This window comes from Nicotiana sylvestris, chromosome 5 (assembly GCF_000393655.2).
Source record: "Nicotiana sylvestris chromosome 5, ASM39365v2, whole genome shotgun sequence".
In the NCBI taxonomy this organism is placed as follows: Eukaryota; Viridiplantae; Streptophyta; class Magnoliopsida; order Solanales; family Solanaceae; genus Nicotiana; species Nicotiana sylvestris.
The window spans coordinates 35,470,811-35,491,662 of record NC_091061.1 but is presented as its reverse complement, the minus strand read 5'-3'; the positions used below and the strand labels follow the sequence as shown (position 1 = coordinate 35,491,662).

General features: G+C 36.8%; 1 protein-coding gene across 11 annotated transcripts; it reads right to left on the bottom strand.

Moving 5' to 3' along the window:
• Positions 1 to 8,331: 8,331 nt before the first annotated feature.
• On the bottom strand, positions 8,332 to 20,375 carry LOC104232052 (protein ACCELERATED CELL DEATH 6-like). Of its 11 annotated transcripts, XM_070174336.1 has the most exons (6): positions 20,203 to 20,375; positions 19,988 to 20,043; positions 19,668 to 19,912; positions 19,423 to 19,568; positions 10,078 to 12,258; positions 8,332 to 9,509 (listed from the first exon to the last, which is right to left on the bottom strand). In XM_070174336.1, the coding sequence occupies exons 5-6, from the start codon at positions 10,385 to 10,387 to the stop codon at positions 8,365 to 8,367; spliced, it is 1,455 nt and encodes a 484-aa protein (XP_070030437.1). In that variant the 5' UTR covers positions 10,388 to 12,258; positions 19,423 to 19,568; positions 19,668 to 19,912; positions 19,988 to 20,043; positions 20,203 to 20,375; the 3' UTR covers positions 8,332 to 8,364. The 11 variants fall into 11 exon arrangements, 9 of the variants coding, with proteins under 9 accessions (XP_070030437.1, XP_070030438.1, XP_070030440.1 ...); XM_070174337.1 differs by lacking the exons at positions 19,988 to 20,043; positions 20,203 to 20,375 and adding an exon at positions 12,871 to 12,963 and having other exon boundaries at positions 10,078 to 12,279; positions 19,668 to 19,981; XM_070174339.1 differs by lacking the exons at positions 19,988 to 20,043; positions 20,203 to 20,375 and adding an exon at positions 12,871 to 12,963 and having other exon boundaries at positions 19,668 to 19,981.
• Positions 20,376 to 20,852: the final 477 nt, after the last annotated feature.

Sequence of the window (20,852 nt, the reverse complement as noted above, 5' to 3'; positions counted from 1 at the left end):
ATTCTTCTAAGTCATCGTGCGATTTTTCCTATTCCATACACGTTACATTCCTTACAAACAACAACTAAATCATCCAATGTTTCTCATATACCCATAAAGCATAACACAACCCTTATCTGAAATTTCCTTTACTCAAGTCATCCTCGTTCTCAACCTCTGTAATCCATAACTGATTCACTAGTATACCTTACCAACACAACATATAACCGTGTAATCAACTGATCAATAGCATATTCCCCCACTTGGCTCAAAGCCATAGATCAAAACACACAAAAACTCACAACGCTCATACTCTATTACTGCCATAATACCATAGTGAGATTCAACTAAATCCTTCATAAGCTCTTGCAACACAAACCATCTAATATTTCAAATCATCTGCAAATCTCACGTTCACCCTCGTAATAGTTAAGCCCACTCTCATAAATGATCCAAACTCAAATTGCAACACGTATATTTCACTAATAAAAAAGGACTCCGAACCAACAACATAAGGATCACACAAACCTCATAACACCTCATGGGAGATAATGCACCTGCTTAGCCTCAAACTGGTATCTCTCTATACTCATCCATAATCATAACTATTACACAATCACTTAACCCCCTGAGTCTGAACTCATAGCATAACATGAAGATCTACTCCACTCCACAACTAAACTACACGAGAGGTCCTTCAACATACCCAAAGCTCGAGGCCATACGCCAACTCAAGATAGAAGTCAAGCACCCAATAGCCCTTGCTACATCTCCAGCAAACTCTTTTTGCCACATTCGAACAATCTAAACACATCTCGCAATCAAATCATACTTATCACATAGACATCCAGCCATAAACTCCACTAATAGGGACACTACCGGACATATAAATATAAAGGCACATGCTCATACAATACACACCTCAGTGCTCAAGCTATAGTCAAAACTTGACCTCAAGTCCTCCAGACCGACCCATCATTAACATGCCAAGATCAAATCTCGCACCTCATCTAGAGAATCACAAGTCGTCGATGCATAGCTGATACGAGCGCTCATCCGCACATACGAATGTGTGGAAGGAATTCAAAGAGTTACACTTCAAGATGAATCAATGTCGCACGATAAGAATTCAAGAATGTGAAGTTTCCTAAGGTTCTGCATCCTCTCGAAGATAAGTACATACATCTTCGTATCGATCCGTAAGACTCTACTAAACCCGCTCATGACTTGTGAGACCTATGTAACCTAGGCTCTGATACCAACATGTCATGACCCAAAACTAACCCTGTCATGATAGCGTCTATCGTGGTACTAGGCAAGCCGACACATTACCAAAACAAAACAAGATTTTCATTTTCAAGATAATTTCCAAATTTATTTAATATAGAACTTCATAAGGAGCGTAAATCAAAAACAAAAGTGCGGAAGAGAAATCCCGACATTGGGGTGTCACTAGTCATAAGCATCTACTACAACCGTCTGACAATATCAAGACTAACATAGCTTGGAAATAACTGAATACAACTAAGGGAAAGATAAAGAGGGAGTAAAGCAGGGTTGCAATCGACAGGCAGCTACCTAGCTAACTCTGATACCGAATAATCAACACCCGCTAACAGGTCCAAAAATACATGGATCTGCATACAAGGTGCAGGAAGTATTGTGAGTACGCCAACTCAGTTAAATAATAAAAGTAAATAAATACTGAGCAGTAGTGACGAGCAATAAAACATATACAATTCATATCATGAAATCTCATTAGAATACAGCAGGCTTTTAAAATCAGGGTTCAAATCAACTCAGCTCGTTTAAATCCAGTTTCAGTAAAACCTTTTAAAAACATCTTTCAATAGTTTTCAAATAAGTGATGAAATAGTGAGTAAAAATAATGAAAACATAAACAGCCCCTCCGTCAAAACATCACTCATGAACAACCCCACGGGCAAACATGAATCATATATAGCCCCTCGGGCAAACCTCACAGTTACTCATATGCAGCTCCTCGGGCATACCTCACAATCACTTGTAAACAGCCCCCCGGGCACATCATGAATCAAGAACAGCCCCTCGGGCAAAACATGAATCAAGAACAGCCCTTCAGGCAAAACAACATATCACTCACTCAGGGTACCCGCGCTCACTAGGGTTGTGTAGATTCCGGAGGGGCTCCTACATCCCAAGTGCTATAACAATCCACCTCGTGGCATAATCAATCGCGCCCTCGGCCTTATAACAATCCACCTCGTGGCATAAACACTCAGGCCCTCGACATCACTCAATCATGAATCAGTAACAACATGTTGCGGCATGCAGCCTGATCCCATAAATGTCCTCACAAATCAGGCCCTTAACGTCACTCAGTCATCAACCTCTCAAGCCACTCGGGCTATCAGTAAAAACAGGGTGCTCAGTCCAAAACAACATTTTTTTATATGCATCAAAACAATATAGTAAAGACTGAGTTATGAAATCAATGAGTATAACATGACTAAGTATAGATTTTCTATCAAAAACAGTGAGAGGATAGTAAGAAAAAAGTCCCTCGGGGTCCAAACAACTTTGGCACAAAGCCCAAACATGTTCAGCCACAACCCAATTTATAGAAATTCTTTCTAAAATGCAACTTATAGTTGCTATGGGATGAACCATGTCACAATCCCCAGCGGTACATGCCCATCACCTAGCATGTGAGTCATCTCAAAGTAGTAAAACGATGCAAAATCTGGAGTTTCATACCCTCAGGACTAGATTTACCATCATTACTTGCCTCAAACAAGCCAATTCCAATACCGAGCAAGCTAAACGATGCTCCAAAAATGCCATCTCGCGTGTTTTGACCTCTGAACGGCTCGAAACTAACCAAAAATAACTCAAATACATCAAACAATGCTAAATGAACCAATCCCAATAGAAAAAGGTCGAATCTTTAATCAAAAACCCATAATCGGCCAAAAAACCCAACCCGGGCTCGTATCTCGAAACCCGATAAAACTCACAAAATCCGATAACTCATTCAATTATGAGTCCAACCATACTAGTTTCATCCAATTCCGACTCCGAATCGACGTTCAAAACTTAAAAATTCACTTTATGAAACTTTAGGCAAAAACCCCCAAATTTCACTTTGAAATCATCAATCAAATGCCAAAAACGAAGATGGATTCATGAAATATAACTAAAATCAAGTAGAGAACACTTACCCCAATCCATATGATAAAAATCGCCTCCAAAATCGCTCAAATCCGAGCTCCCCAACTCAAAATATGACCAAATGAACAAACCCTTATTTTATATATTGTTCTGCCAGCTATTCTGCCTCGATTCTCATTCCAAACGATCCTGAAACTCACTTTTGATGCCTCCAATGCATTCCTTGTGAAATTCTAATCATGTTAGGCTCTTGAATCACTCCATTTGACCTTATATTGAAAGAGATATGTTGGTTTCAATATTTGAAAATAGTGCAGATTTTTAATACGAATTCAGTGGCAACTTCGTAATTAATCTGAAAAATCTGGCAACCCAATTCTCAGTAAAATTATCATAAAATCCTCATACGATGTACAAATTCGACGATTCTTTTTGTTATGGCTCCATAATTACGATACGGATCTAATACTTTAATAAAAATAGAATTGGAACTCATTTGCTTAATATTGTACCATTTATGATTGAAAAGCGACGTCGAAACATAAAAAATGAGCGCAACACAACCCGAACCTATCTGAAACTCACCCGAGCCCCTCGAAACCCTATTTGAATATACCATCTCATATCATAACACGGACCTACTTGAGGCCTCAAAACACACATAACAACATCGAAACGACGAATCACACCTCAATTCGAAATCAATGAACTTGAAACTTCAAACTTCCATAACCGATGCTGAAACCTATCAAATCACGTCATTGACCTCAAATTTTGCACACAAGTTACATTTGACATTTAGACCTGATCCAACTTTCGGAATCAGAATCTGATCCCGATATCAAAAAGTCCACTCCCGGCCAAACTTTCAAAAATTCCAACTTTCGCTATTTCAAATCAAATTCTACTACGGACTTTCAAATCACAATCCTGACGCGCTCATAAGTCCAAAATCACCCAACGGAACTAACGGAATCATGTAAAGAAGTGGTGCTGACGGGCCAATTGGTTCTCACTTACGATGTATTCACAGAAAGCCGGTGTTAATGAATTTTCGGGAAGAGTTGGGCACTTGTAAATGGAAGATTGTGCCTTATATGAAGAAGAATGTAAAGGAAAGCATTATTTTGACCTTTTTGACTTTAGAAATTTGTTATAGCAATATTTTAATTTTTCATAGAGGTGTCAGCTTCATATATGAAACTTCCAATTAAACAGAACCCTAGAAATAGTTCTTGTCATTTAAAGTATCAACATAAGAACTTCAAAATTATTGAGCAATGAATGACAACACTTTTCTGGGAGCAAAATATTAGTATTACTTGGCTCAAAATGAGAAGCTTCTTTTTCATCATTAGAAACCACCCCATCCCTCTCTCTTTTATAATAGCTTTTTCTTCTTTGCTGCTAACCAATTGGCCGCCAACTCTCACCACAACTTCAAAGCCGATTTAAACAACACCACCACCGGTTACTTGTTCTTCATCAATATATTTTAATATTTTTCCTACATAAATGGCTTGAATTTTCGATTCTCTAGCTAATAGGAATGTCAATGGGAGAGAAGCTAGAATCCGATATTTTATTTTATTTTCGGATATTGTGCCCGATTGTTTATATTTATTGATAGAGTGACATCTAAAAAATAATCAAAGAAACAGTTGGTATTAATTCCACTCAAACAAAACTAGGTGGTAATGAGACGCCTGTAAAGTTCAAGTGTGCAACGAATTTTTTGGACAAGTTTAGGCTGCAACTAATGTATTTGCGTACAAAAATATCATTTTGGCTATCAAATTACACTACTTTTGGTACCAACATCAACTCACATAGCTTAAATGAGTGCTATAATACAAATAGTATCATTGCACTAATCAAGGTAAATAATTTATATCAACCCAAATTTAAGTTTAATCAACCCAAATTTCAGTTCCATAAACCTAAATCACGGTTCCAAAACATCGAAATAGAAAATCAGCCGCAAATTCCAAGAACTTTATGTAAAATTCAAAAAAATAAATATCCAACAAAACTATCCCAAAAGGGATTTTGCCATTGTTACGCCCAACATCAGTGTTTTAAAAGGATTTCTTGGGACTCGCCACGGGATTCGTCTTGGGCACTATCAAAACACCCTGGCTCACGTGTAGGTTACGACTCAAGCACCTGATTGTTCTCCCAAAATATGCCTAACGCTCACCGCTGGGGGCTCGCCTAACAGTTCCTAGCGCAAATCATATGCCAAATTCTATAATTATCATTATTGACACTCAAACATTAATTACTTAATTGAAGAACTCTTAATTAACGGTGCCTATAGTGTGTATTGCTTGAGAAAGAATGCATATTTAGGTTGTTGTTGGATAACGCTAGTCCCAAAAGGGGCAGGTCCTGGTCGGTGTGGTTCGGTAGTAATTGTTATCTGTTTGATATGTCAGTTATCAGTTTATAAATTGCTAAGCCGAAAATCAAACCAATAGAATATTAGTTATTGGGTATTGGTTAGTTGGTTATCGATCGTTATTAGTTTACCCGATAAGATAACTCAATCTAGAGGAAGATGATAGAAAATGGGTACACAAAATAAATATGCTAGACCGATAATCGAAGAATGAGCACACAAAATAAAGAATCGAAAATATCCCAAAATTTCATATTTTTATAACAGAAATCATGATCATACTCTTAATAGAAAGAAATTGAATTTTGTTCTTAAGAAAAGAGAGATTAAATTTTAACTTTAGAATACGAAATTTTCTTTGAAAAAACCCAACGAATGATCTCAATTCTCAAAGTCAACAAAAGAAATTGTAAGGTGAGAAATTCAGGAAAGTTTATCACTTAAGGAGTAAGGTCTGAAGATAAAGAGTGACAATAGTGAGAATGAGAGAATGAAGCCCTAAGACGGCTTTATATATATATTCCTAAGGATACAATTATAGTTTTGATAAAGTTTATTGGGTTATCGGTTAAAGCGTTAATCAAATTGGGCAAACCGACTCCCCAATTGATAACCTAATAATTAAATGACATTAAACTGTTATCCGAACCACTAATCTAATAACGCAATACCGATAATTCAATAGTATTTTTTTGATTCGGGCTATCAGTTTTACCCAATACAGGTCCATCCCTAACTCCTAAAGTATATGAGAGATCAATACGGAGGGTTTAAAAGCAGGATTAGAGATAATGAAGCTTTAACGTGGTCGTAGTGAGCTTTGAGAAAAAGCCAGCTAGTGTAGTCCGAGAGCAGGGGCGTGCACAAAAAATTTTGTAAGCGGTGTTGAAATCTACAGAAGAACGGGAATAATAACTTTAGTTATTATACTTTTAGATAAGAAATAGTCCTAGTCTATTAGTTTTGTTGAGTCTTAAGTTAGAAAAGATCTTGAGTTCAATTCTACTTCATCACAATTTTAGCCATAGAAACTCTCTTAATATTTGGAAAAAAAAAATGGTTGTTGAGGTTCGAACATCTAACCTCTTAGAGCAAAATCAAGAACATAACTAATGCACCAAGAGAGAATTTATGTCAAGTGTAGGGGTGGGCATTGTTTGGGCAAACCGAAAATCCGAACCGAAATCCGACTTTTTTGGATTTTTGCTTTGGATTTTTGGATTACAGATTGCATTTTTATTTAATTTTTAAAACTTTTAGATTTCGGATTGGATATTGGATTTGGTACTTCCGAAAATCCGAAATTTTTGTACTTTATATTTAGTCCACTATCCATATGTCAATAGTAATACGTTCAATACCCTATCCATTAGATATTATCTCATACATTCAAATATTAATTACTAAGTTACTCTTACAAGATTTTCTGTTTGGGCATGATTTTACTGTTGTTACTTCTTATCAATTGTATTAATGTCTTTGTTGTATTTCCTTAATAATAATTTTATTACTCGAATACTTTATTTGGATGATTGCGCTGAGAATGAGGAACTTTTCATGCAATTTAACATACTTCATTTGGATATTCATTTTTTGTAAAAGCAATAAACATCTCCACTTATAAGCTCAAAATAGATAATCCAAAATATTCAAACCGATTAATCCGAAACCGAACTTAAAAAAATTCGATCCAATTCGAGCATATTTGGATTGGATTTAGATTGTCATTTCTTCAATCCGAAACCGAAAATCCAAATCGACATTTTCATATCCAATCTGAACTGCCCGAACGCCGACCCCTAGTGGTGACAATTTTTTGTTACTTATCCATTTCCACTCACAGTATTAATACATATATTTAGTAAAAAATTCGATGAAGCGGTATTGTATGACACTGCTTTGTTAAGCGTGCATCCGCCCCCTATCCAAAAGAATACGTGTAGTAAATTATCGTGACCGCTTGAGAGAGAATTGCGGTAAGTTGAGTGCTTACAATTAGTAGAGAACGCTTAGGCCAAACTATGGGAGATGTAGTGGAAAAGATTCTGACAATTAGGAAATTGTTACCCTAAGCCTCTTTAATCTTGTCTCGAATTCATCACCTTTAATTGATAATGTTTACTGCTTTATAGTTAGTTGTAAGTTAATTAGTGTGAAATAAAAATATCATCTTTATAACTTGAAAATTGTTCGAACTTATCCTCTTAGTAATATTGAAATAGTTGCAGCTAAATCTTAGTTCTCTAAGAAAAATAAATATATATAATTCATGATGAGTCATATTGTTAATTACCGCACAATAATTCATTCATTACCACTCACCCCATAAATATTTCCTACGTTACATTTTTCGCACATAACTAACATAACATGTAAACCGAACTACCAAATATTGTTTCTGGAAAATGACAACTTTCTCCGCTCAGACTAGAAGTTAATTAGAAACTAATGGTAGAGAGTAGTTCACGTGCATATAAGCACGTAACTTCTAAAGTAATTAAGCTACTTTTTAAAGTAAGGCGTCTTATTACTTTAATATATAAATGAAAATAAAAACCAAGATAACATATAATACTATACAATATTAAAGAATTCGTAATTATTTTAAATAAATTTGACAGTTTTTTTGTGAAACTACAAAACTTGCACATCATCTTTACGAATGCATCTATATACATATGGTATGCGAGAAGGCAAGCTAAAGCAAAAAGAGAGATGCTGAACTGAACAATCTGTTAAACAAATACTGATCGATGCATGCAGACTGCAGTACTATTACTCGGCCATACTGCTTGAATTAATTTCACTGAAAAGGAAAAAGATGCATTTATTTCTCAAACAAGTTCTCTTCCAACAATATACATTACAAACATGTACAAAAGAAAAGAGAGGCAACCAATGGTACATACAGTAATGGCAAGACCCAGTGAATATGCTAAAGTAGCATACATACCAGTTACAAATGCAATTACCACTGCTAACATTGCCAGAAGCTGCAACTGACCTGCGACTCTACTGAGAGCCGATAGAATTCTGTAATCCTGATAGGATGTTGGTCGATGATTTATTGCCATGAGGAAGTAGCTGAATATAGCACCAGCCGAGCATGCAAAGGCGATGGCATCCGTAATAACAAATACATGGAATGCTGCTTTTCTTGTTAGAATCGCCATCCCTTTATTAGGGCTATTGGAATCGCAGTCAAAACCTCCTGGCAATGTGAAACCAGCGGCAAAGGTGACTGTAACTAATAGAGTGGCCATAACTAGATGTATTTGAGCTGCCGACATGATGCTTTTGATTTCTGTTTCAAATTCCTTATCACGCTTCGAAAACTCCCTCTGTATATGAATTTCATCCAAAGTATTCCACGGAGTCTCACGTCGTCCAAATCGACCAATGTTAGCAAAATCGTGATACAAGCTGCCACTGATACTTTCCTTGTTTGTCGTCCTCTTTATGCAAGACCATGCTACGTCAAGCGGAGTCTGATTTTCTTTGTTAAATGACATCGTCTTTGCTCTGCGATTTTCTCTTAATTTCACAGGCACATGGGCCCAATAACTAGAGGCGGCAAGCAAATGGAGAGGAGTGTTGCCATCATCATCTGCATTGTCAGCAAGGCTATCCCACTTCGTGGACTTTAATAAGGACTTAACTAACATAAATTGATTGTTCAATATGGCAACATGAAGAGCATTTTTGTCTCTGCTGTCAAGCATTTCCCAGCAATCAGGGCGGTACTTTAACAACTCATTTATCATGTTTACATCACCTGCATTGGCTGCAATGTGAAACGTTGTCGTCCAGCGATTTTCACTGCCTGCTGGAAGGTAGGCTAAGGATTTCTTCCACCCCAGCATATCAGAAACTACTTCTTTCAATCCTAGATAAACAGCATAGTGCAGCGAATTCCAACCACTCACGTCAGCTTCCTCACATAAAGATTTATTCCATTGCCATAGTAATCTCGCGCAATCTGGATGTGTCAAATATGATGATGATGATGATGATGATGATGAAGAGTTAGTTCATCACAAATTAAGAGACCATTCAAAAGCGCTTTTCAAATTATTTATTCTTTTGCTTCCTCTTTCATATTTCTCGCACAATCCTAGAGCTTGGATTTGGTTGTTATTGATTGAATACTTATTGATTTCTAAGTCTTCCACTAGGTCAAGGGTTCAAGAGTGGTATGAAGAGCTATCAAACTTAAAATTTGACTTTTGAGTTAATCATTTAAAGGGAAACTAATTAATTAGGAGAAAATTATTATTGTTACCAAGCCGATTTGTGATTTCCTCCACAACCAATCAAACACGTATGGATTTTGATATGGCTATCTAGGACTATTTCAAAAGGTTATTGGTTAACTAGAAATAAGTCTTTAGAGTTGTCTCACAAAATGAGTGATGTGAATATTAATTTTATACTACTGAGAATATCTGAAATGATTATATACTCCAAGTTAATGTAGACAATGGTATGGAAAAATCAAACTAAAGCTAGATGTTAATGACGAAGAGTAACAAAAAATACGTACATACCTGTGTGTTGATGAATTACTGCTGCATGCAGAGGTGTTCGATTAAATGGACCTGCTGCAAAAGTTGGTTTGTTGCAGGTTACCAAGATTTCAACCAAAGCATCACGAAGACCAGACTCCGCCGCCAGGTACAGTGGTGTCTCCCGGGCCTTGTTGGACGGATATTCGAATTCAGGATCTTCTTTAACCAAAAGTCTGGCTACATCTTGATGTCGGCTACGCACGGCCTTGTGCAGGGCTGTATCTCCATTGTCATCTGTCATCCTCATGAGTATCTCCTTATTCTCCTCTCCACCTATACTAAGTAGCATACGAACTACTTCACTGTGCCTTCATTAGCTGCTATGTGAAGTGCAGTCTCATTTTTCTTGTTCTGATGACATAACAATGCGGGAGTAATCTTAAGGACTTCTCCCACGAAATGGGAGTGGCCATAGAGGGCTGCCACGTGGAGGACAGTGTTGCCCCTTGGAGTGACTTGGTGCCCATTTTCTTCATCCCTTTTCAGATGATCAGCAAGTACAAATTTGCCATCTCTGGTATTGCCTTCTACCGCAGCATTATACAAGGTTGGATCCATTTTTTTTTCTTTAATTATTAGCGAATTTATCCAAAATCTCCTGAATTATGTTTTCAGTCCTTTGCTTTCTCTGGATGAAATATTCTGAACACCACTGATCTTTGCCTTTGATCAAAAGAAAGGGATTTGTTGTTTGCCTTGATCAGAAGAAAGGAATTTGTCGTTTATCTTTGCTGTTTCTTCTTTTACCTTTTAATTATTATTCAAAAGTTTAAAGAGTATCACCATGAATAAAAATGGGTTTTTTACTACTAAATCTCCTAAAACCAAAATATTACTTATGTCTTAAAATTTACTTTGTCTCATGATTCTCTTTTTTCAACACAGACAAGACTACAACAACAACGACCCAGTATAATCCCACAAGTGGGGTCTGGGGAGGGTAGTATGTACGCAGACCTTACCCCTACTCCGAAAGGTAGAGAGGTTGTTTCCAGGACAGACTGAGTAATTAAATAAGAAAATAATAGAACAAGGAAAATATTTTCATGAAGTCCAGATAAATCTGAAAAATCAAGTTTTTCTAACATCCCATATCCTTATTCATTTCTATTTTTCCAAAATATCTTTTGAAAAAGAGAAAAAAAAATTAAGTTAATTAGAACAAATAAAAAAACGTAGGGATAATTTCAAAGACCTCCCTCCAAATGTATCTATTACACTAACTTCTATGATCTTAGATACCACATTCATCCTCCCTTATTATTATTGCTTTTCAGTGACAATGCTGGTTCAATTGATAAAATTTATATTCTATTCCAGGACTACCCTTTTGTGTGTTTAATTGTTGAATATTAAGTATGGAGCACAAACCTCCCTCAAATTCTTTTTATGCATGCTACACAATTGGTCTGGTTTGTTTTAAATTCATAAAATCACACACATCTTAATTTAATTAATATATATTGACTAATTACTGATTTGTTAAATTAAAATATATTACTGGAAGTCAGAGAGTTTAAAGCTAAAATGCTTAAATTGTTTCTCTTCCTGTCCAGTTAATCGAAAAGGTACTACTGGCTTTTCCTTTTCTTTGAGAGACATGATATTCACTTTGGTGTTTAAGAAGCAACTTATGGTGATGGTCTCTTGCTTTTTACTGTTTACAAGTTCAAAAAGAGAAAAGGCAAAGCACATTGATAAGATTCCATTGTATTTGAGACTGCATCAAAAAGAAATAAGTGAAACTCACATGTATCAGGACCAGTGATCAAGTCAATGCTCAAATTAAAGAAGTGGGTCAAGTCATGTATTTAGATGGACGTAAAGTCTATTAATTTAAGTAGACGATAATATATTATGGCACGTCAAATTAATTAACTACTGATATTGGATGTTAATACAGTGAGTAACAACAATTACGTACCCACACGTCAAGGTCTTCATAAGTTGGTTTCTTGCAGATTTCCCAGACTATATGCAGAATAATAAAATCAGACTCGTCCGCCAGATAAGATGGTGTTTCCCTGGAAATTCGAATGCATGATCTTCTTTCACCAAAACCTTGACAACATCAACATGTCCACTCCTCACGGCCTTGTGCAGGGTTGTATCTACAGTGTCATCAGTCATCATCCTCATGATCGTGTCTTTGTTGTTCCTCTGTACTTGTAAATAATGATTCTGGAAATTAGAACGTTAGCTTATAAACGTAAATATAAATTAAAAAAAAAACAGAAATTAATTCGAGTCCACTGAATTCACAGTGTTTCCTTAAGGAATTTAATCCCCTCCTAGTACCCAAGGTTATAGATTATTTCCTCCCAGGATAGAACGAATTACACACTGGTGTAGCGGTACTTCAAACCCCAGTGTTTCAGCGAACACAAAGTTCGGCAACAATCACACTTATGGATGCTTTGTTTGTAGTTAAAAACAATGCAGAATAAGGAGGACAACTCAGAAGTCGAATGGAAATTCTGAGAGGAAGGAATGCAAAGTATAGCCAATGTTGAATTCTTACTGAAGAGAATATCAAATTGCAATTCGTTTTTCCAGTGTATACGCAGTGTATACAGAGTGTATATCCAGTATATGCAGAGTGTATATCCAGTGTATACAGAGTGTATATTAAGTGTATACAGAGTGTTTCAAGTGTTTTTTCCGATGTGTTCTTCTTTCTCTCCAACTTATGCTCTATTTATAGAAGTTATTTGAGAGAAATCCGCCCCTTCTATGGTGCAACAAGCACTAGATCATGGAGAAAGCACTTACATGGTGGTATATACACTTGCTTGGTGGGAGGAACACTTGCACCATTGTGGGAGGTGCACTAGGTTGCTTCACAATACACGGATTGGAAAACATCTGTTACAAACACGGATTATATCACGTTAATATTCACTATTAACAAATAAATTTGGTCCAAAAAATTAATCAATCGATCGATCATTTGACCAAATCCGAATCCAAATCCAAATCCAAATCCCATTTCCCATTCACTCTAATTTTAAGACTATTTCATCTTAAACAAAAACTCAACAATCCCCCACATGAATGGGGAATGGCTATATCACGGAAGTATGCATGAAAAACTTGTGTGATTTGCAAACAAGAATTAATTGCATCTGGATAAGTAGGTTTCCCTTTGAACTTTCCGTAGTGAACTTATGTCGGATATACTCGGTCAATCGGTAGATTTGATATCTTTGAACCGTCGAACTTTAGTGTATACCTAGACAACCATAAGTCACACAATCAATCCCTTAACCGTCTTTGGTTCTCATTGTTGTGTTCGTTTCAGCCATGAACACTGCCTGGTTTCATAAGTGCGTAGAGAATTGGCCTTGCAAAATTCTCCTTGAAGCGGCTAACACTTCACACTTACATAGGTGATTCCTAAACGTGTCATCCCGTAGATACACTATTTGATATACCATGTATCAAATTTAGAAATCATTAAAAAGCCTTAATGTTTTATCCTTGGTACTGAACATTGTCTCATCACGAGAATGGACTAAAACAAATTTTGTTGACAATGTTGAACCGTCATTAATGACTTTGTTTGATCTCCTTGAACCTAGATCTTGGGATCTCCAGTCTTCTAGGTAGAGTTACCGCCACAATGACTTGTTCTCGGCCATAGTCCCATTCCCCTCGATGATTTCTCAACTACCTCTCTAGTTAGGCCTTTTGTAAGTGGATCTGACACATTATCACTTGACTTTACATAGTCAATCGTGATAATTCCTCTAGAGAGAAGTTGCCTAACGGTTTTATGTCTTCGTCGTATATGACGAGATTTACCGTTATACATAACGCTCCCAGCCCTTCCAATTGCCGCTTGGCTATCACAGTGTATGCATATTGGTGCCAACGGTTTGGGCCAAAATGGAATATCTTCCAAGAAATTCCGGAGCCATTCAGCTTCTTCACCGGCTTTATCTAAGGCTATGAACTCAGCCTCCATTGTAGAGCGGGCAATACATGTTTGTTTGGACGACTTCCAAGATACCGCTCCTCCACCAATAGTGAATACATATCCACTTGTGGACTTCGAATCAGTTGAACCGGTGATCCAATTTGCATCACAATATCCTTCAATCACCGCAGGATATTTACTGTAGTGCAAATCAAAGTTTTGGGTATGTTCTAAGTATCCCAAAACTCGTTTCATTGCCATCCAGTGAGATTGGCCTGGATTGCTCGTGTATCGACTTAGTTTACTTATAGCACAAGCTATATCTGGTCGTGTACAATTCATGATGTACATTAAGCATCCCAACACACGAGCATAATCCAATTGTGATATGCTTTGGCCTTTGTTCTTTGCTAGTGCAAGATTTACGTCAATTGGAGTCTTTGCAACTTTAAAGCCCAAGTGCTTGAATTTTTCAAGTACTGTCTTAATATAATGAGATTGTGACAATGCCAGACCTTGAGGAGTCTTTTGGATCTTAATCCCCAGAATTAAATCCGCAATTCCCAAGTCCTTCATATCAAACTTGCTAGTTAGCATACGCTTAGTAGCATTTATGTTGGCAATGTTATTACTCATTATCAGCATATCATCCACATATAGGCAAACAATGACTATGTGATTTGGAACATTTTTAATGTACACACATTTATCACATTCATTTATCTTAAAACCATTTGACAACATTGTTTGGTCAAATTTCGCATGCCATTGTTTGGGTGCTTGTTTTAGTCCGTAAAGGGACTTAACAAGTCTACATACCTTATTTTCTTTACCTGGAACCACAAACCCTTCAGGTTGTTCCATGTAAATTTCTTCCTCCAACTCTCCATTTAAGAAGGCCGTTTTAACATCCATTTGATGAATTTCAAGACCATACACTGCAGCTAATGCTACTAACATCCGTATGGACGTAATCCTTGTAACTGGGGAGTATGTATCAAAGTAGTCAAGACCTTCTCGTTGTCTATACCCTTTGACAACAAGTCTTGCCTTGAATTTATCAATAGTGCCATCATCTTTCATTTTTCTCTTAAAAATCCATTTAGAACCCAAAGGTTTATTTCCAGGAGGAAGATCAACCAATTCCCATGTATGGTTGTTCAATATGGATTCTATTTCACTATTGACTGCCTCTTTCCAGAACAATGATTCCGAAGAAGACATAGCTTCTTTAAATGTTCGAGGCTCATTTTCCAATAAGAAAGTCACAAAATCTGGTCCAAACGAAGTAGACGTTCTTTGACGTTTACTACGTCTTGGATCCCCCTGATTAAATGTACTTTCTTTTGTTTCTTCCCGAGGTCGTTTAGATCCTTCACCAATCGACTCGCATTCCTTTTTATACGGATATATATTTTCAAAGAACTCAGCATTATCTGATTCTATAACCGTATTATTATGAATGTCGGGATTTTCTGATTTATGAACCAGAAATCGATATGCTTTACTATTAGTTGCATATCCTATGAAAACACAATCAACTGTTTTCGGTCCTATTTTTACCCTTTTGGGTTTAGGAACTTGCACCTTTGCCAAACACCCCCACACTTTAAAATAATTCAAGTTGGGCTTCCTTCCTTTCCATTTTTCATATGGAATGGATTGTGTTTTACTATGGGGTACTCGATTTAGTATTCGGCTGGCCGTAAGAACGGCTTTCCCCCCACAAGTTCTGTGGCAAACCAGAACTTATCAATAATGCGTTCATCATCTCCTTTAATGAACGATTCTTTCTTTCCGCAATCCCATTGGATTGGGGCGTGTAAGGGGCTGTTGTTTGATGAATAATTCCATATTCTAAACATATTTGTTCAAAAGGAGATTCATATTCACCACCCCTATCACTTCTTATCATTTTGATTTTCTTGTTAAGTTGCGTTTCAACTTCATTTTTGTATTGCTTGAATGCGTCTATTGCTTCATCTTTACTATTAAGTAAGTAAACATAGCAATATCGAGTACTATCGTCAATAAAAGTTATGAAATACTTCTTTCCACCGCGAGATGGTATTGACTTCATGTCACAAATATCTGTGTGAATTAAGTCTAAAGGATTTGAATTCCTTTCAACCGACTTATAAGGATGTTTAACATACTTAGATTCCACACATATTTGACATTTTGATTTTTCGCATTCAAACTTAGGCAATACTTCCAAGTTTATCATTTTTCGCAAGGTTTTATAATTGACATGACCTAAACGTACATGCCATAAATCATTTGACTCAAGTAAGTAAGAAGAAGCTGAAGTTTTATTATTAGTTTCAACAACTATTACATTCAGCTTGAAAAGGCCCTCAGTAAGGTAACCTTTTCCTACAAACATTTCATTCTTACTAATCACTACCTTGTCAGATACAAAAACGCACTTGAAACCGTGCTTTACAAGAAGTCCAGTAGAGACTAAGTTCTTCCTAATCTCGGGAACATGAAGGACGTTGTTCAAAGTCATGACCTTGCCAGAAGTCATCTTGAGAAATATCTTACCGTATCCTTCAATTTTTGCTGTAGCAGCATTTCCCATAGAGAGCGTCTCTTCGGGTCCAGCAGAAGCATATGTAGAAAATGCTTCCCTCACAGCACAAACATGGCGAGTGGCTCCAGAATCAATCCACCACTCCTTTGGGTTTCCTACCAGGTTGCATTCAGAAAGCATGGCGCACAAGTCATCAACATCATCATGCTTTTCTACCATGTTTGCTTGACCCCTTTGCTTGTCTTTCTTCCGAGCACGACACTCCGTAGATTTGTGTCCGGTTTTCCCACAGTTGTAGCAGTTTCCACTGAACCGCTTCTTGCTTGGGTTGTATTTCGGACCAGAAGCCTTCTTTCTCTTTTTGTTATCTTCAACAATATTTGCTCCCATTATTGTTGAATTTCCACGGCCTCTTCTCTCAGCAGCTTTGTTGTCCTCTTCGATTCTCAATCGAACAATGAGATCTTCAAGGGACATCTCCTTTCGTTTGTGTTTCAAATAATTTTTGAAGTCCTTCCACAATGGAGGCAACTTCTCAATTATTGTTGCTACTTGGAATGCTTCATTGATGACAAGACCTTCAATGAAAATTCCGTTAGTAAAATTACTAAAAAATTTACTTTCAATATCAATATTTATTTGAAACATACCTTCAGCAAGTAGATCATGAATAATCACTTGCAATTCCTGGACTTGGGTAATAACAGACTTGCTATCTACCATTTTGTAGTCCAAGAATTTTGCGGCGACGAATTTCTTCATCCCGGCATCTTCAGTTTTGTATTTCTTTTCAAGCGCATTCCACAATTCTTTTGACGTCTCCACGCCACTGTATACATTATACAGATTATCCTCCAGTCCGCTAAGAATATAATTCCTGCACAAGAAGTCAGAATGCTTCCACGCCTCAATCACGAGAAAGCTATCATTCTCTGGAGTTTCATCTGGAAGATCAGGAACATCTTCCTTGATGAACTTCTGTAGACATAACGTAGTCAGGTAGAAGAACATCTTTTGCTGCCAGCGCTTGAAATCCATCCCGGAAAATTTTCCGGGTTTCTCTGCCGGTGCCAACGCCGGAGTTCGACTTGTCGATGCGTTGGCAGTCATCATCGGAACAGCTTGATTTCCGTCATTCGCCATTTTTTTTACTGTAAAAATGACACAATCAAACGTTTAATAAACGTTTAAAACTGGAGTGAAAAATCACGTAGATTTTAATCTCCAACAAAATGCCTTGAAGGCTTTAAAACTGGAGTAAAAATCACGTAGATTTTAATCTCCAACAAACCGCCACGAAGGCTTTACTCTCCAAACGGGAGTACACAAAAAACCACAAAAGTTATAGTTTCCAGAATAATAAAAGTAACACAAATACAGAAATTAAATTATTAAATTATTAAATTCCTTAAGATTGTTGTTCCTCTGTACTTGTAAATAATGATTCTGGAAATTAGAACGTTAGCTTATAAACGTAAATATAAATAAAAAACAGAAATTAATTCGAGCCCACTGAATTCACAGTGTTTCCTTAAGGAATTTAATCCCCTCCTAGTACCCAAGGTTATAGATTATTTCCTCCCAGGATAGAACGAATTACACACTGGTGTAGCGGTACTTCAAACCCCAGTGTTTCAGCGAACACAAAGTTCGGCAACAAATCACACTTATGGATGCTTTGTTTGTAGTTAAAAACAATGCAGAATAAGGAGGACAACTCAGAAGTCGAATGGAAATTCTGAGAGGAAGGAATGCAAAGTATAGCCAATGTTGAATTCTTACTGAAGAGAATATCAAATTGCAATTCGTTTTTCCAGTGTATACGCAGTGTATACAGAGTGTATATCCAGTATATGCAGAGTGTATATCCAGTGTATACAGAGTGTATATTAAGTGTATACAGAGTGTTTCAAGTGTTTTTTCCGATGTGTTCTTCTTTCTCTCCAACTTATGCTCTATTTATAGCAGTTATTTGAGAGAAATCCGCCCCTTCCATGGTGCAACAAGCACTAGATCATGGAGAAAGCACTTACATGGTGGTATATACACTTGCTTGGTGGGAGGAACACTTGCACCATTGTGGGAGGTGCACTAGGCTGCATTGTTGCTTAGTGTTGCAACACAATACACGGATTGGAAAACATCCGTTACAAACACGGATTATATCACGTTAATATTCACTATTAACAAATAAATTTGGTCCAAAAAATTAATCAATCGATCGATCATTTGACCAAATCCGAATCCAAATCCAAATCCAAATCCCATTTCCCATTCACTCTAATTTTAAGACTATTTCATCTTAAACAAGAACTCAACAGTCTTCTTATTCCCCTCTCCAGCATTGTTATGCCGTCAGAACAAGAAAAAAGAAACTATGTGAAGTGCAGTTTTTTTTTCTTGTTCATAACAATGCTGGGGCAATCTTAAGGACTTCTCTCACGAAACCCGATTGGCCATAGAGGGCTGCAACGTAAATGGCCATGTTTCCCTTTGGAGTGACTTGGTATCCATTTTCTAATCCATCCCTTTTCAGATGATCTGAAAGTAGAAAACCGCTATCTCCGGCAATGCTTTCCAATGCAGCATCGTACAAGGTAGGATCCTTTTTCATTATTTGGGGATTTGTTCAAAATCACTCAAATTATCATCTTGTTAGTACTTTGTATCCTCTGGATGAAACATTATATAGGAAATTAATTAGATTCTTGATGAATCCTGAAGAAAGGGATTTGTTGTTTGGGTTTTGCTCTTAATTTCCTTTCATGAAACTTTATATTAATTAAAATTGAAAGAATATCAATGTGGACAACAAGTGTTTATGAAACAAGAGCTTACAAAACCCAAATTAGCTACAGCTAAAGCTTACCAAAATATATAGCGGCGCTCAATGGCGAGCCTTTTGCTTTTTCGAGTAACTTGTGGAGGCCTTCAATGCTCTTCGAGACCCCCCATTTCACCATTTGGCGGACATTGCTCCTATTCCCCATACCCAACATATGCTTCCTCACAAATCTATAAAATCAAAATATGAAACATCAGCAGCAAATTCCAACAACTTTATTTAGAAATTCAAGAATAGACAAGGAATTAAGAGGGGTAATAGAAGGATACCCAACAAAATGCTCCGGAAAGGGCTCCCACCACATTATTGCAATGTAACATCTTTTCATCTTCTCTATTGTTTTCAGGATCTTTTCTTGTTTCTTCAAAAGAATTATTTTTTTTTTCTACGGCTGTCTAGGGTTTGTCAGTCAGCCATGGAGTTTCTCGCCGGAAATTCCTTACTGAATCTTGCCAGAGAGACTTTGCATGAGCAGTGTAAAGTGAACCGGTAGGGGGGCATCCTGGATCCATCGCTGCATCATGATGTCAACATGAGCGGGAATTAACGCAATGTACATAAGGAAAGAGATGTATTCATGTCTCCTTACTCATGCTCTTATATGTTCCTTTGCGGTTTCCCAATGAGATGCACAACCCTGCAGCACTGTAATACCCCATGTTTAGATAGGGCATATTAGTCTTTTAACATAACTTAAACCAAAAAAAAAAAAATAACAAAAAGATGAATTAGGCCCAAGCCACTACTTAGCAGAAGAAAAAGGAATAGGGGCAAAGTAATGGAGTTCGGCAGAGGCAAACTCACAGGAGCGATCGAAGGGAACAACGAGGTGGGGGTCTTCTTCTTTCTAGCGAAGGGATTCTCGAAGCAGGAGAACAAATTAGGCAATTAAATTCTAAATTTTTACATGATAATCTATCATGGATTCCCTTTACTCAATGCCTAACATATTACTAGTTATTATTTCACTAATTAAAGGTAGAAACAAGACTAACAACTTAAGATATTCTTATATAACAAATAATGGATTCCTATTAAATTGACTGAAGATTTTTTTAGGTTATACCGACATTCTAATGTACAAGCTAGAAATATTTAGTACTAGTACTAATTGAGGGGAATTAATTTGATTTGAAGGATTGGACCAGCTATGTTAGAATTCACGGAGTTAATACATAGATTGGTTTTGTTACAAGTAGGTAGTTAAAGAAGTTGAACAAAGTATTCGAGGCGGCGCATTGGGTATTCCTGCACGAGTACTGTGAGTAGTGATCTTATCACAATTTGTGTTTTTTTGCATGGTTTATATATGACTTTGAAAATAAATATGTTACCGATGCTTTGAAATTTGCATGTGGGACGAGTCCTTACTTAATATGGTACCGAATAATTACTTGAGATGTTTACCAGTTAATCCAATTGTTTTCATCGTTACTAGATATGTTTTACCATTA